We start from the raw sequence: 12,297 nt of genomic DNA on the forward strand, positions 1-12,297 counted from the left end.
CATCGTCTGAATATAGCTGAAGTATTGCTGCTCGGACGTTAAACCCCAACAAACAAACAAACAAACCTTATCCGTGACATAAGTTCATTTTAACAAGAATAAATTATATTGCCATACACTAAAAGAGTAATTGCATAAGTAATGGGGACTATCATCCCTCGTAGAATGTACATTGTACTCGTAAACTCGTGCAATATAAAATTCTACTGGGAATAATATTCCCAGTATTCATGCAAAAACCTATATTATTATACTTACATAATTGTTTTCATAGTAATATTTTTAATACCATATAATCAATGGGTAGTCGGAATCCATCAATGCCAATACAGGTAAATAAGCTAGATTCCTTGATCAAAAAAGTCATTAGTGCTAAGGTCAGGTCACTCTATATGTACTGTTTACTTAGCTTACACGTAATATTTCGTATTATTACATTTGTCTGCATTAAAAATATTTTGCATTATTTGTTTGTCAGAAACAAAAATATATTTATTGGCAATAAAGAATTGAATTGAATTGGTAAATAAAAGAAAATATATATTACTGTTCAAAGTATTCCTTATATATTCTAATAGTTTACTATGACAATTTTTACTGTACGAAAAACATGGCATCGTTTTCATTTTATCTTGGATACAAAACTGTCCTATCACCTGATCATTAAACAAGGTCATACACTTTGAACCATGCCCCTTTTAATCTGAGTACTTTTATCAATGACAAAATCCTGTCTGAAAAAAAAAGAAACGTGTGTATTGGAAAAAATTAATATGAATTGATCATAGTTTTTTGTCAAAATATTAAATTATAAGGAATGTAAGTAATAAATGGATATATTATCTTGTATAAAGAACCTTTTACGCATAACATAAACTGCTTCGCTAACCGTCTGTTGATTGGATCTTGATAATGTATTTGTTGGAAACCGTATGTTAATGGAAAGCTAACAAACTAAATTTATTATTTCTGAAAGTTTTGTATTGTACACGATACGATTGAAACTCTAGGAATCTTGTAAATCGTGTCTTTTAGTCAAAGAAATGTATGATAAACTGATAACCAATTACAACAAGTACATGTAGAAAGATGAACTGGCCATGTCACCTGTAATTTATTGCTTGAGTATACTATGTAAGCATTTATTGATGGTTGCAATTAATTTCTGGTAACAGCTTGCTTTCGTATGTAATCAGACTGTTAAATGCGCAAATCGAAATTAACTCCAGAGTGGTCCAACATGTTTCAGAAAGATTCTAATAAAAGGTTTAAGGTATGGTTCATCCAGTAAAAGTCCACTTACAGTTTTAATCTACAAAATCGCTGACTACCCTAGGCATGCCTTAGTGTTCTTATACCGTGTAAGAATCATGCAATGGATGGCACGTCATTTTTGCCTAAAATGTATTCAGTACATCTAGAAAACAACCAAAAAGCATCTGAAGCATCTGTGACGTAGATTTTTTTGACTACTTATAAAGGGAAAGAGTGCGGGAAAAACTTTCCCGTCATTTTTCTGTAGTGCATTTCAACAGAATTTAACCTACCAATATCTTAAAAAGCCAAATTTAACTAACACTTTGATGGCTATTTCTGCTGGTTATCAGATATTATTAATTGATTAATGCAATACAATCTCTGCGTTTTTCCTTCATGTACCACACTTATATACATTTTACCCGATTCTTAGACGGAGAAGTACTTAACATCTCACCCCACTCCCTACATGATAAGGAATATCTTTTGTTAAATGTATGTGAAATCTCCACTTGCTTTTAGTCATACCAGTAATTTGAAATATTTCAAAAAGTATAAAGTCACATTGAATTCTACTCAGTGGTTCAAAAGAGGTTTTGGTTACTTCTTTGACATCTCTTTCATGTTTTTTTCGCGTGCAGACTGAATTTAGCGTCACTGGAGAGTTGTGGATAAAATATTGGGACCATAAATTCATGCTGTGGAAAACAACAAAAACCCATTCTGAACAAAATCTTAAAAAGAAGATACACATTTGCAAAATTTATTAAATATTCTGTGCCATTCAGTATCATAAGGAGTAAGAGATTTGAGATGACATCAAGTCCAGACGCTGTATCACATGTTTGGTTTAGAAAAGTGTCTAGTAAATTTTGAAATTGGCTTTACAAGTGTCCAGCATGTTACAGATTCTTTGAAAAAGATGTCAAGTCCAAACAAGTGTTAAGGGTTGATAAGTTTCTTTAAAAAAAAGACAATACAAGTTACAAAAAAAATCTCTAATTAGAAAGGTACTGCTGGGTAGAATGTTTCAGCTTCTCTAACAATTCACACTCTCAAAACCGTGTTTTATTTTAGTTATAACGACAAATAATTGAGGCACTAAAGCACTCATGGACAAGTGAAAGCGTGGGAATAACACCAATTATCACATCAGAAAGTATTTTCATCTTATTTTTCATATAACCGTTCGGGCCTTCCGTGAGAAATAAATTAAGATGACCATTATCTAGGCGCATATCTGCTTAGGAATGATGAAGAGAACAGTCAAGATCTTTCTTCTGCTACTAATGTTAAATGTAATAGTACATGCAAAAAGTCGGAAATTTCCATATTTTCTAAGATTTGGTAAGTTTAAGTTTTAATATCTTGATCTGCAAGGTCGCAATGCACAAATCCATTATGGAGAATCGTACTGTTGGGTTCGCAATTACTGTTTAGAGCCATCTTTTTTCATCTTGAACACATTTGATTGTTTTGACATTGTTACATAATTTGTTATAATTTATATATTGCGCACATATTAATGATTACGATTTTTGTTTTTACATTCATTCTCAAAATAGGTCAGAATCTGTTTCATTTTCGATCGGCTTGCAAGATTGCACATCATTTACATACATGCAATGGTATATCGTGAAGCGTGATGTCTTTTCTTTAAGGACGGTCAACCTGTGGTAACACACCTGAAGAATATCGAGCATGTGGTCAAATTATGATGCATAAATTTGGTGGAATACCTGCAAATATGTGTTACACTCTCAGATATGCCTATGAATGTTGTGGTTTCTGCGTGGAAAAAATGAATGTTGTTTTAGATGGAATATACAGCTAAAAGGTAATTCTAGTCAAGCCGCTTTTCGTTTAGTGATTGTGATACACATACCAAGTATCTCGGTCTATTTTGGAAGAATGTTCATAATTTTTCTTGATTTGAGAACTGTATTAGCTGTTGTCAGCTGCATTGTATGATTCAATGGGTGAAAATAAAATTTTCCGCAATAAAAAAATAAAAATTTGCTTTTTCATTTTAAAATGTAGACTACATGTTACTGAATATTTCCTATGTAGTATACAGTAGTGCTATTACACTACGTCAGTTCAAAGATGAAATAAGATGAACAACAATTTTTGAAATTCATGGTTTTGGATAAATATGCTCTTCTTTTCACTGTATAAGACTTCAGTCTAGTTGAGAGTGCCATAATAAATTTAATTATAGATTTGTCACAATGCACAACACACACACACACACACACACACATTAACATATAGGTGATATTCCAGGACCCAATGACACACCAGATCATATAATGTTCGATTTGACTGGCATTTTACTTTCACATTCTACAGCATTTAAGGATTGACTGTTAGTTTTTCGGTCGTTTTAGTAATAACTTCTATCACGTGGTGTACACTTTATAACTTGCGTAGCAAGTAATTTTCAAGTGTTTGCCATGGGCATTTGTACATTTAAATGACAAGACCTTATTTTGTGTGTCGCTTCTCTTTCTTCTACGATAAATTAATCGTCATGCCTGTGTGTGCAATAGGCACCATGCATAGTCGTATACTTCATCTTAGCTTATGTATATTCCGTTTGGGTTATTTTGGGAGAAAAAGTGAAATAAAGGTGCCTGGATATTGTTTCCGTCATCGGGTGGACTTCTAAATCAGACAAAACTCCCGTTCCGTCAAGCTCAGTGTACACAGAATTTTGGTATAATTACAAACAACCCTAATTTCCGAACTTGATAACATACAATATTTTGGATACATGAGAGTTACAAGAATCGATATCAAACATTCCTTCGATCCCTGAATGCGATCAAAATACGAATTCATGGGACCCCTGGGACCTGCACATTGTGTAGCGATTGAACGTTTGGTTCCGTTTACAGTTCTGTACACCTGTCTTTGGAAAGAAGAGGCTTTTTGGAAGAAGACCAGGTGAGCTAAAAAGACTTTTAATAAGATATTCAAGTATTTCTGATGGTGTGCGACTACAGTATTGTCTGTAGAAAAATTACCAAAATACTCTATAAATTTACAGAAATAACCTTCAAAAGTGCTACCACCTGATTTGTCAAAAAGACCCTGTACATATGATTTTTTAATGTAGACCCCCCCTTGAAAAAAATACAGTAATGCCATTAAAAAATAGGACCCATGTGTAACGTAAGTACGACCTTTTGATTCCATTAAAGGTTCTACACACGTCTTTGGAAAATTTACAGTAATGTTCATTGAAAGAAATACGGAAAAGGTAGCATATTCCGCCCCTTACTTTGCATACTACAGTTTGTGCGAAATATTTTGTACCGTTGTCAGGACAGCCTTTATCTGACCGAACAAATTTTTACCGGACCGAAAAATGTAATCCTAACTACATGCATTTATGAGTCAAAGATATTAAAGACAGAACAAACATGCGCGGAAGTTTCATTTTTCCACAATACCGATGTTTGTAATGTAGGGAAATTACATTACATTATACTACAGGGTTACCTAATGTATGAAGTTAAAAAAAATAAAACTCACTATTTCTACCAAGTGTAATTATAATGACAACACTAGCATGACTGGAATTGATTGTTAGTCTGCACTTTTATTTGTAGTTGAATGTGCATACTATTGTTTAATGATCTTCTACAATGAATGAATAAATATTACTAACAATGCCCGCCATATCGGAGGTGTGTTCTAGTTGAGGTTATTTAACGAATAAATCATCAAAAAAAGTTTGATGACGTCACAATCACATACAAAGTTTGGTATATGAAATGGATAAATATGTTTATCCAATCAGAAAGCACGTTACATTTGTAACGGGAGTCTTCTGTATGTGAAAATTCCTCAGTGAAATTGGGCAGTTAACACTTTGAGATGTGTTATAGGTAGTGTACAGTGTTTAGTATGTGCTAGCGTTCTTGTCACTGAATGCGCGCTCTGTATTATACAGCTGTGTTTGCTTTCCAGATTTGTGTGTCAATATCAACTATCTATATACTGACAAGTCACCTCATACAGGACACCCTGTTATGTGGTACGTTCGTGCACTGGGCTCTGTAAATATAACACTGTATAAATGAAAACTCCATTAGAAACACAATGGTGCATATAGCTTATAAATGCACAACGCTTAATAACTTCAAAATTAACCGGTATGACTATGCAACTGGAAGTGACTGACTAACACCGTAGACATTTGTTTACTGCGTCATATTTGTAGCTCGACAGAAAACCAGAAAAACAAATAATTTCATGATAATTTAGCGTTTAAAGAAGTCGAAAGGTCCGAATAAATCTAAACCAAAGCGTTTTCTCGGAATGTTACATTCCTATGAGAAAACGGCATAACCGTAGATAAGTTAAAAGAACCTGCAGACTGTTACAGTCTCAAAGCGTAGAGATGATGTGCTACACACCTGAATGGCTATCTATTGAAGAAGCGATAAACCGTGCTGATGAACCCGCTTAAATACTAAATACATCAAAGCGACATTTGTTATTCATATTATTAACTCAATCTCGTTCTCAAATACATTAAGCATATGTAAAATGCAGAGACTCAACAGTCAAATGTAAAATTCCGAGTTTAACTCACTGCTGTTAATATCTATAACAAAATCATGTGATAATCACGTGATAATAGCAAGACCACGGTTACATGTAAGCGGATCAAAAGTCACTTCCATTACACATTTAAAATTGAATTATGGTAATGTAATAGTAAATAGTTTACTATAACATCACCGTTCACTGTGTCTGTTTAAAAGATTTTTACATGTATTTCGTTGCAAATATTTTTTTCTCTTTTTCACAGGTTAAACATTATATCACACGAAGACTGTCAGCAAACTTTTTATGATAGTATTAAGTTTTCAACAACTGGATGAATGTACAGGTTTACTTAACTTTTTATGACCGCCTCTTCAGACATTCGGAATAAATCTATGTAATTGTAATTTTGTATTAAATGCGTGTGCGATTTTTTTTTATCAAGTTATAATGTAATTGTTTTTATTTGTTTGTTTGTTTGTTTATTTGTTTTTTGGTTGGTTTTTTTAGGGGGGTGAGATAATACACATGTACTTATTAACTAATTTAACGTTTTTCGATTAATATAACCGATATTGCTAAAAACAATGTATGTTAATGTTCATATGTTTATGAAGTTGAAAACATAATTAAAACCGCTTGGCTCAAATCAAACGTGCATTCAAATGTAATTATTTCCCTTTAATCCAGTTTTCATTCGGAAGTACTCTGTACTTTATAGTCTGTCTGTTGTACGTGTGGGAAATATAGATTCGCCCAAAGGAATCCTGTAGTAACGTCGGATAACTGAATTCCACGCTGGTTTTTGATTGGTTTTCTAAATTTCTCGTGTAAGACCATGTGATACCTTGATCTTCAGAGAGAGAAATACATAATGGATTTCTTTCTTTCGTTGTTGGATTATATACTATTGCCAAGTTACCAGACGACAACACAGTTGCTTGGATACCACTGTTGTTGTTTGGTAACTTTGATTTTATTGGTTTAGTCCATGTTTTACCATCATCGCCGCTTTCAGCTCTATAAATGTTCTGTGCTCTCCTGTCCCGGAAAAATCCGATTAACTTTGGTTGTCCTACAGATTAAATCTGTGTACATGTTATTAAAACTATTTTATTATAACATATATCCACAACCTAAACATCTAAGCATGGTTATGTATTTTAATTTGAACAGTAAAATCTATCTGTACAATTTAAACGTATTTTGAACTTGGCTGAACCGAATACCTGTCTAATCTATACTAATCTACACACTATAAGTTTTGTTTGTTGTTTGTTTGTTGGAGTTTAACGTCCGAGCAGCAATATTTCAGCTATATTCAGACAATGAACATGAAATGGATGATAAAATGCACATGAAATGAAAAACAAAGGATGGGTCACAAGGATAATAGGGTCGACAAATTTTGATTGCCACTGGAAAAAGGGGGGATGGGTAACGTCGGGCAATTTAGCCTCCTGTGGCGGAGCGCAAAGGTTCCTACTCCTATCGAATACCACAGCAGGGTTCTTTAACGTGCGAGGAACGTGGCATCTTTCCCAACACGGTGCATCACTATGGTTTGCGGTCAGGTTTTCCGTATTATAGCCTGACAACCCCAGCATGTAACACGCCAGGGGTACCCCATTCCACCACCTGGGGCACACATCCCAGTTGCTCTGACACACTATAAGGGATTGGGTGAAGATTTCTCTCTATACTGAGAGGAAGAGATGGGAAAACAAGTCCCATGCGTGTAATACTATTTCACATCCGACTTTTACCACCCCAACAAATTTCCAAACAATATTAATTTTCACAGGATCAGCTTCCACTTACCAGATACTAGTAATAGGATATAGGGCATTTTTACACGTAACAAATGAGCTTGTCAATGTTGCTGGAAAAATCCATGTTTTCGTGAACATGTATACCTTTAAACAGTAAAAAAATCATAAACCATGCATCTTTACTGTACCTTTAATGGGTCTAACTATTGAAGGCTGAACCAAATAATTTGAGTCCTTTATAGGATGATCAAGCCATTTGCTGAAAACATTGTGGTCGATATTTTCTTTAATGTTTGAGTACTGATCTTTGCTGGAACCTCCAGCATAATAAATTGGGTATAGCCATGTGTTTTTCAACGATACAACAACTCTATTTCGGTCAAAAGAACCTTTCTTTCCGAACATAAGCTTTGGTGCTGTCCATTTTATACCACCGGAAGTTGAATTTAATACCCATATCATCGCAGAATCTAAAAGAACAAAACCAGAACACGTTAAGGAGTTAGATCCTTCTTATTCGCTATTCTAGACGTATAGCTAGATAAAAGGCTTAAAAAATAGTAGGCTGGTGTGTACTTAGTCGTTCATCCATTGTAACATTTGGAACGAACCATGTGAGAAGGTTTTTTTGTTTTGTTTTTTTTTTTTCGAGAATTTTTTGTCTCGTTGATCCAATATATAAATTATGAATATGTGTCATCGAATGAGTGATTTTTCGACAAGAAAAAGCTAAATGAGTTTTTTCTTTTCTCAAATAACCGAAGAGTTTTTGCAAATTTAAATAACAACAAAACAAAAAGAAATGACATTTCCTTTTGGGTTATTATCATACAGTTTACCTTCGCTATTAGAAATTTTCTTAGCCTCCTGTTGAGTATGAAACAAGTACAAATTTCTGGTCTTATTGTCGTAATGGAAAACTGGGTTTTGGTTCGAATACCCTTTCCTTTGAGAAACTACTTTCGCTTTTGTCCATTGTGCTGTTCCGTTCAAAAGCCGACTAACAACAATGGCAACATCGCTTTCACCTTCAGAGCTTCCACTGAACCATGCCATGACCATGTCACCATTCGGGAGTCTTTCAAGAAAGGAGGCATGGTTCGATTGAAATGGCGGAATCATGTATGCTTCCAAAGTGCCGTCGGTTGAATTTCTCACGATTCCATCAAAAGAAGTAGAAAAACATCCAGTTATTTGAAGCACCAAAATTGTGATGTATCTAAAATATACAGCACCATTGTTACAGAAATTCTCGTAGATAAACAATATATTAAGAGATCAAATTATCTTTACGGATTAGTGAAAACTTAGTAGTAGGATAGTCTGATTTAAATTTCAAATTCTATCGCCTGAATATAGCAGAAATATTGCTGCTCGGGCGTTAAACCCCAACAATCAATCAATCTGTTATCAAGACTTTCTTAACTGTCATGTATGAATATTTTCCCACATGAAGTTGGTTTCTTTTTATAATATTGGCGCCCCGTGCAGGTCCGGGTGTTTAAAGAATAGGCCTACAGCAGCGCTAAGCTTGTCGTAAAAGGTGACTAAATAGTGCTCAGAATCCTAGCCGGGGGCTAGGGCGCTTTGCCACAGAGCAACTGGGATGTGTGCCCCAGATGGTGAAATGGGGTACCCCTGGCGTGTTACATGCTGGGGTAGTCAGGCTATAAGACGGAAAACCTGACCGCAAACCATAGTGGTGCACCGTGTTGGGAAAGATGTCACGTTCCTCGCACGTTAAAGAACCCTACTGTGGTATTTTTTCATTTCATCATTTCATGTTCATCGTCTGAATATAGCTGAAATATTGCTGCTCGGACGTTAAACCCCAACAAGCAAACAAACAATATAATACTGGCACATTGATGCATGTTGGAATGAAATGTGGCGATAGTCGTGTATGGATTAACACTAATGAAGTTGCACGTGTTGCCGTGCTAGGTTTACCAAGTTGATATCGGACAGCATCCAAAAATCTCTGCGTATAACGTACCCTACCGGTGCACCTGGTCCATGTTCCCAGTTTTAGTGGAGTCCGTTTGTTTGTTGTGGTTTAACGCCCGAGCAGCAATGTTTCAGGTGATGAACATGAAGTGGATGATAAAATGAACATGAAATGAAGATGAACTGAAAAATGGGATGGGACTCAAGGATAATGGGGTCGAAAATTTGATTGCCACTGGAAATAGGAGGATGTGGGTAAAATCATGCAATTTAGCCTCCTTTGGCGGAGCCCTATGGTTTCTACTCCTATCGAATACCACAGTAAGGTTCTTTAACGTGAAAGGAACGTGGCATCTTTCCCAACACGGTGCACGGTGCATGAAACATGCCAGTGTTAACCCGTTAGCCTGACAATCCCAGCGTGTAACACGCCAGGGGTACCCCATTCCAGCACCTGGGGCACACAACCCAGTTGCTTTGTGGGCAGAGCGCCCTTGCCCCCGGCTAGGGTTCTGAGCACTATTTAGTCGCCTTTTACAAGCTCAGCGCTGCTGCAGGTTTAATCTTTTGCCACCCGGACCTGCACGGGGCTAGTGGAGTCCGAGTTGCCCGTTTACTTTCGTTGCTTTGTACGTATTTATTTTGTTTATTTTATGTAATTTGTTGTGTGGGTCCGTTCTCAATGTCTGGTCTTTGTCCTCCCTGGATTACATTCTTTTGGTTTCCTTTATTACTCTTCATCAGCACAAAATAATCCCACATATCAAAATAAATACATTCATGTGGAGTCCCTATAATTGCAACGAAATTCAAACGGACGAGCAAACAGGCAAGATGATTTCAATACACCATCTATGCGTTGACTGTGGGTATATTATTACACAATGATCTGTAACCTAAGTCGTATTATTTGTTGTAGTAAAATAACCAGTTCTATATTATTCTGGATCGGCTACGTAGCCATGAATTGAATTTTAAATTTCGGTCAATTTCTTCATAAAATAACACAAGGTCCCAAATGTCGGGAGACTACAGAAACAATTTAGCTACTTAACAGAAATACATTAAACATGTTGTAAGTATGATTCTCGTGAAAAACATGTTTTCTTATTGGACAGCAAACGCAATTAGAATATAATCTTATGTTAAAGGTCGTCAAATTATCAACGCTAAAATCGTGATCAACAATGAAATTATCATTAATTCTAGTACCGGAGTTCAAATGACTTGAAAGTGTAGAATTACTGGTTTAAATTGCATAGGATTTCATTGAATTTCATGTTAATAATACCAAATTATTTATCATTTATATATTTACTGAATGAGTCCTACCTTTTAGCTGCCATGATAAAGCCGCCTTATCGCCAAATAATGCTTGACAAACTGTTACCTTAAGAACTTGTAAGGCCGCAAGTAAAACTACCACTTACATTGGTGACCTATTTCAAAACTGCCTAATTTTCAGACCTGTTTATGCTCATAATGAAAATCCGTAATTTTACAGTATTTATTGTGGATAATGCGTAAAGGAAATCTTGAAATATGAGATTTTTGTGATTGATTGATTGATTATTGGAGTTCAAAGCTCGAGCAGCAATATTTCAGCTATATTCAGGTGAAGAACATGAGATTGGTGATAAAATGAATATGAAACGATGATGACATGAAAAAGGGATGGGGCACAAGGATAATGGGGTCGAAAATGTTGATTGACACTGGAAATAGGGAGAGGTGGGTAGTGTCGGGCAATTTAGCCTCCTGTGGCGAAGCCCTATGGTTCATACTCCGGGAGAATTGATTATTTGGGTTTAACGCCCGAGCAGCAATATTTCAGCTATATTCAGGCGATGAACATGAAATGGGGTGATAAAATGAACATGAAATGATGATGAAATGAAAAAAAAGGATGGGACACCAGGATAATAGGGTCGACGAATTTTGATTGTAACAAGAAAAAGGGAGGGATGGGTAGGATCATGCAATTTAGCCTCCTGTGGCGGAGCCCAAAGGTTCCTACTCCTATCGAATACCACAGCAGGGTTCTTTAACGTGCGAGGAACGTGGCATCTTTCCCAACACGGTGCACCACTATGGTTTGCGGTCAGGTTTTCCGTATTATAGCCTGACGACCCCGGCATGAAACATGCCAGTGTTAACCCGTTCCAGCACCTGGGGCACACAACCCAGTTGTTCTGTGAGCAGAGCGCCTAGCCCACGGCCAGTGTTCTGAGCACTATTTAGTCGCCTTTTTATGACAAGCTTACCGCTGCTGCGGGCCAATTCTTTTGACACCCGGACCCGCATGGGGCCAGAAATATTGTGAGATTACCATTTAGAATGTTATTTGCTGTCGAAATTTGCAGATGCAGCGGAAAGACAAGCCGTAAAAGTAAACACTTCTAAAATTCTTTTTAAAGTGGTAAAATATTTCTAAAAATCGGAAATATGGAGTAGTCTTTTTATCAACTGAAAGCATTGAGAATAACTAGATTGGTTTTAAAAAGTCCGAACGGTTATATAAAAAAAAACACAATACCCATCGCCTTGACTATCATTACAAAATGATAGGGTTACAATGTATGTGATATTCATTTTGTGACAATTTTAGAGGAAACATTTTTGTTTCAGAGTTAATTTTAGGCGAACGGTAATCACTGAAGCCTACATGTACATACATGTATCAATCGGCTGAGTAATTTTATTTTCTGATCTTGATTGCCATACTTCCTCTCTCTTTGACCCGACTTTTCATCGATGGCAT

General features: G+C 35.9%; 1 protein-coding gene and 1 long non-coding RNA gene across 2 annotated transcripts; one reads left to right on the forward strand and one right to left on the reverse strand.

Annotated features, from left to right (window-relative positions):
- The first annotated feature begins 1,809 nt into the window (after positions 1-1,809).
- On the forward strand, positions 1,810-6,568 carry LOC148603072 (uncharacterized). The gene is made up of 4 exons (XR_015916754.1): positions 1,810-2,604; positions 2,919-3,094; positions 4,158-4,206; positions 6,083-6,568. It is a non-coding gene; the product is annotated as an uncharacterized LOC148603072 (long non-coding RNA).
- On the reverse strand, positions 6,478-10,960 carry LOC148603073 (uncharacterized). The gene is made up of 4 exons (XM_088553233.1): positions 10,869-10,960; positions 8,429-8,808; positions 7,778-8,059; positions 6,478-6,892 (listed from the first exon to the last, which is right to left on the reverse strand). Exons 1-4 carry the CDS (start codon positions 10,880-10,882, stop codon positions 6,489-6,491), a joined length of 1,080 nt encoding a protein of 359 aa, XP_088409359.1. The 5' UTR covers positions 10,883-10,960; the 3' UTR covers positions 6,478-6,488.
- Between the last annotated feature and the right edge of the window lie 1,337 nt (positions 10,961-12,297).

The sequence above is a fragment of the Perna viridis genome, chromosome 11 (genome assembly GCF_037379345.1).
Source record: "Perna viridis isolate PV_CMFRI_1.1 ecotype Kerala chromosome 11, ASM3737934v1, whole genome shotgun sequence".
Classification (NCBI taxonomy): domain Eukaryota; kingdom Metazoa; phylum Mollusca; class Bivalvia; order Mytilida; family Mytilidae; genus Perna; species Perna viridis.

Coding starts and splice junctions, on each gene's coding strand:
- LOC148603073 (XM_088553233.1), bottom strand. Junction 8,060..8,428: donor GAAAATTTCTAATAGCGAAG/GTAAACTGTATG, acceptor TTGTTCTTTTAG/ATTCTGCGATGATATGGGTA. Junction 6,893..7,777: donor AATAGTTAGACCCATTAAAG/GTACAGTAAAGA, acceptor TTTAATCTGTAG/GACAACCAAAGTTAATCGGA.